This window comes from Amblyomma mixtum, chromosome 1, assembly GCF_055824585.1.
Source record: "Amblyomma mixtum isolate Tamu chromosome 1, ASM5582458v1, whole genome shotgun sequence".
Taxonomy (NCBI): Eukaryota; Metazoa; Arthropoda; class Arachnida; order Ixodida; family Ixodidae; genus Amblyomma; species Amblyomma mixtum.
The window spans coordinates 298,694,881-298,698,879 of NC_143012.1; the positions used below are offsets into that span (position 1 = coordinate 298,694,881).

Here is a 3,999-nt window from a genome sequence, read left to right on the forward strand (position 1 = left end):
CTGGACCAGTAGAGGACCACCCTGGAAGATTTTTTTTTTGTGTGTGTAATAAAGTTGTTTCCATCCACCCATCCTTGATATACAATAGTATTCTGCAGATTATGAGGCTTATTTCTAGAACTAAAATTATCTTGGTCCTTTTGCATTATGGTATTATGATTGCTTGCGTACAATAGGAGAGTTGTGACTTCACGCTATTGCATTTTGTTGCTTAAAGGTTGATGTCAGATCCCGAGAACAGTACAGTACTATCGTCAGCATAAATTATAAATGTAGCTGTTCTGTCAATATTCACTATATTATTGATGGAAACGCTAAATAACAGAGGACCCAGAATACTTTCTTGGGGTACACCTCTTGAAATAGAATATGTCACCGTCTGGTACCCAAACAAACAGACTGTGAGCAATAAGTATGATTCTAGGAGTTCTTGGTAGGCCGTGAATTCCCGAGTATGCAAGTTTTGTAATCAAGATAGCGACATTTAAACAATCAAAAGCTTTTCAGTAATCAATGAGTAGCACCAGTGTGAGAGGCCCTTTAACGACATTTAGCAGTATGTTTTTTTTTCATAGCTAATAGTCCTGTTTCTGTGGATAATTCCTTTACGAAAGCCGAACTCTGTTTCGTTGTGTGTATAATAACTTTTCAACATTTCAGGAGTAAATGGGAAGAACTGACATTGGCCTGCAGTTGGAGGATAAATTTTTTTCACCGTCTTTGTGTACTACAGACGCCCTAACTCTGTTCATTAATGCTGGAAATATCCCAGATTATAGTGATAAATTATACATGCTACTAATTGCGCGGGCAATAATTTCTAAATCGTACTTCACTGGTTTAATTTTGGTCGTTTATATCTCAGGCCTTACTATTCCTCAAAGTCATGAAAATTTCACTGATTTCACATGTGGTAGTGGGTGGGAGAAAAAAGCTTTCACATAGTAACTGGTCTACATTATTAAAAAAGCACATATATAAGGCGATTTGCAGAACTGTCTAAAAAGAGCGTGTTGAAAACATTGGCCAGTTACTGACCAGCAATATCTCAGTTATAGAGTGTTATCTTCTCAGGTGCCAAATACTTCCGTTAATACTGTCACTTTGCCATGAGGAGCGTTAGGAAGGCGCCTTGGAATAGGTGGACGCACCCGGAATCTAGTCTACTTTCCCACGACGAACGTGTGTTCATGAAACGGATGACGCCTTCAGCAGCTGAGGCTTGCACATACACATAGGCTGCCAACTGCTCTGCGGCAGGCACGTTGTCGTGTTGGCGTACTTGTCCAGCCTCTGGACAAAGTCGACGCGCTTTTCCCAGGACGACATATTCTGGAGAACGCCGAACACTTCGAAGATCGCTTTCGGCTTCGTAGTGATCCTAACGTACAGTGATAGCTCGCCGGTCGCGGAGCCCTCTAGTAGCCACGTCTCGTCCACACTGTCGAGCTGCCAAATGATGCAGCTGTCGTTGAAGTGCAGCTCAGCCAACGCGTTGATGTAGGACACTGCGTAACGTGAGAAGGACGCGGCCAGTTCCGCGTCGGTGAGACTTCTGCTGGCGCCGAGGCAGGAGCAGAACTGAGGTGCGATGGAGGCGCTCGCACACGTCCTTTCTGGCGATATCCGGCCGAAAAGGCTCAAACCCTTTTTGGTGGCGTTTGCGTCGAGAGCCGGAAGCTTGGACAGGTCGAGGAGGGTGGCGTGTATATCGTAATGCGTAACCAAACGACGCTGGTTCACTTCCAAGTGCGTTGCAGCTGCCGGGTATTCCGCCAGGAAACGTTTGGGAAGGGCAAGAAAAAAGAAAGGGTTTTTGTCTTCGTATCGACCGATCTCGGTCGTTCTGAACTCACCCATGCGGAAGCCATGGTCACTCACCATCAACAGAGCGGTGTTGTCCAGGACGCCGTACGCGGAGAGCTCCCGGAGAAGAGCCTCTATTGAATTGTCGATAACCTCGAGTCCCTTTAAGTAGTTGTGAGTGGCGTAGACTAGCCACGTGTACGAGAACATTGGTTTGTTGCGATTAAGTTTCAGAACTTCGCCTAAGTATTTAATGAACACTTTCGTCTTGAGGCGGGAGCCCATGCAGTACTTACTGGCATTGTGCCTCCAGTCCATGAATTGCATGATGGGCACCGTGTAGTAGTCAACCGGCGGATTCCTGAAACCTGCGAATTTTGGGTAGCTGAACAGGCCGTAGTCCGGCCACTCTTCGAGGAACAAAGTCGTGTATCCTTTCCGCTTGTAAGGATTCCAAACAAGCGGAAAGTCGTCGAACGCTTCGGCGCGGCTGTACAAGCTCTGCGCTTCTTGAAAAGAGAGCCCTGTCAGAAGAGGAAACAAGTTGGGGGAGCTGTTTTCGCCGACCTTGTTCATTGCTAGAAACTCGAACGCATGCAGCTCTTCTATGAGGTACCTGGTCGTCATCGGCATGTGTCGGCGAAAGTTCATTCTCGATGTGGAGTCTATGCCAAGGATAAGAATGCTCATGGGGGCATCACTCTGAGACAACTCTTCATTCGTTTTCTCCCTTCCTATCCCTGGATGCTTCAATCGAGGGACAAAGAAGCACTCCTCAAAGAGAGTTCTTCCGCGTGCCTCGCAGGAAATTCGCACGTAGTCCACGCTAAGCCGGCTTCCGAGCTTCAATGGTTCCGATGGGCCGAGCCTTGGAGCATTGTAGGGAGCCTTGGAGGTTTTGTTCCGTTGTATCTCATTGTAGTGGCAAATGGTTTCTCTCAGCGAGACATTGTGGACGTTGCGAAGAGCGCTGACATTTAAGGTGAATCTGTCGAAATCTTGAATCAAGACAGTATGGTTTAAATCCGTGCACATGCTTTCGTAAGGTGCATCTTGGGCGAATGAGCCACTTACGGTCCAGTGGTAGGGATCGTATAGTGGAAGCGAACAGCCCGCTGTCTCCAACAAATAGCCTGCATGAAACAGACTCGTGTCGCGCACTTGTACCGGCAGAAATTTGAGATAGGCTTTGAAGGAAGCCCACGCAAACACAACACAAATTACAAAACCTAGGAGCCTTTTCCGGAATACCTTGATGGACAAGAATGCGGCCATGGAAAATGATCACCTTCTTCTTCGCTTCTGCACCATTTTGTTTCTTCTTCTTCGATTCGGCGATGTTTCTCTAATTTTTTGTGCTCCAGCGAGAATAAGAATGCTGCAATTTTGATGTGATCAGTGCATATTCTTTGATAGCATTCCAGATTGACTCTGCAGAAAAACACTTCAAGTGACGGTGCGCTCATCAAACAGCGCGCAGCTCTTTCGTGCCGGTGCTTTGCGACTCGCCCCACCTTTCCGGCAGATGGCGACAACTGTCCACTCATTTTACGCTTTAGGAAGAGCGAAATAGAATAAATATTTATTGCTTACCGATCCCTGCCTCCTCAGAGGCGCCAACATCAAAAAATGCCGATCGTCGTGCCCAGTTCCGAATTTCGCCGTGTTGCGCTTAGTTTCGTGTTAAAACCTGAACATTGCTGGGGTTCGCACGCTTTACTACTGCTTTAATAGTAGCTTACGCCATCAGCATGAGGAAACACATGAAGGAAAACGAAGTAAATGTCGGGAAATAAGTTCATAGGGTGAAGAAGAAGAAGAAGAAATAAGTTTCGACGCGAAGCGTGGTTGAAAATTCTGAAAAATAGTCGAAGCTCTTGAAGATAAGCGGCCGCGACCAAATAAGCGAATGTTAGAACTATGCGAAGTGCAGCCGAGTAACAAATATTTTCTTAAGGTCGCCAGAGAGGAATTGCTCTTCTTTGAGCAGGCATTAATTGTAAGACCATCCCGAGTTAGTGACCTCGCTTTGTTTTCCTACGTGCCAAAAAGGGCGTGGTTCAGCCATCTGTTTAAGGGGGACTGCCTCAACACAAGGGCCAGTCAGCACGTTTGTTGCCATCTAAACGACATCGCGTGCATTGGTCCCTAGAGCAAAGTGGTCTAGTTAGGATATTCCGGCCGTCTTCTGTA

At 46.6% G+C, this 3,999-nt stretch overlaps 1 protein-coding gene across 1 annotated transcript; it reads right to left on the reverse strand.

The window, feature by feature from the left end:
• Positions 1-1,188: 1,188 nt before the first annotated feature.
• Positions 1,189-3,081, reverse strand: LOC149372183 (uncharacterized). The gene has a single exon (XM_089581759.1). The coding sequence runs from the start codon at positions 3,079-3,081 to the stop codon at positions 1,189-1,191; it is 1,893 nt and encodes a 630-aa protein (XP_089437885.1).
• Positions 3,082-3,999: the final 918 nt, after the last annotated feature.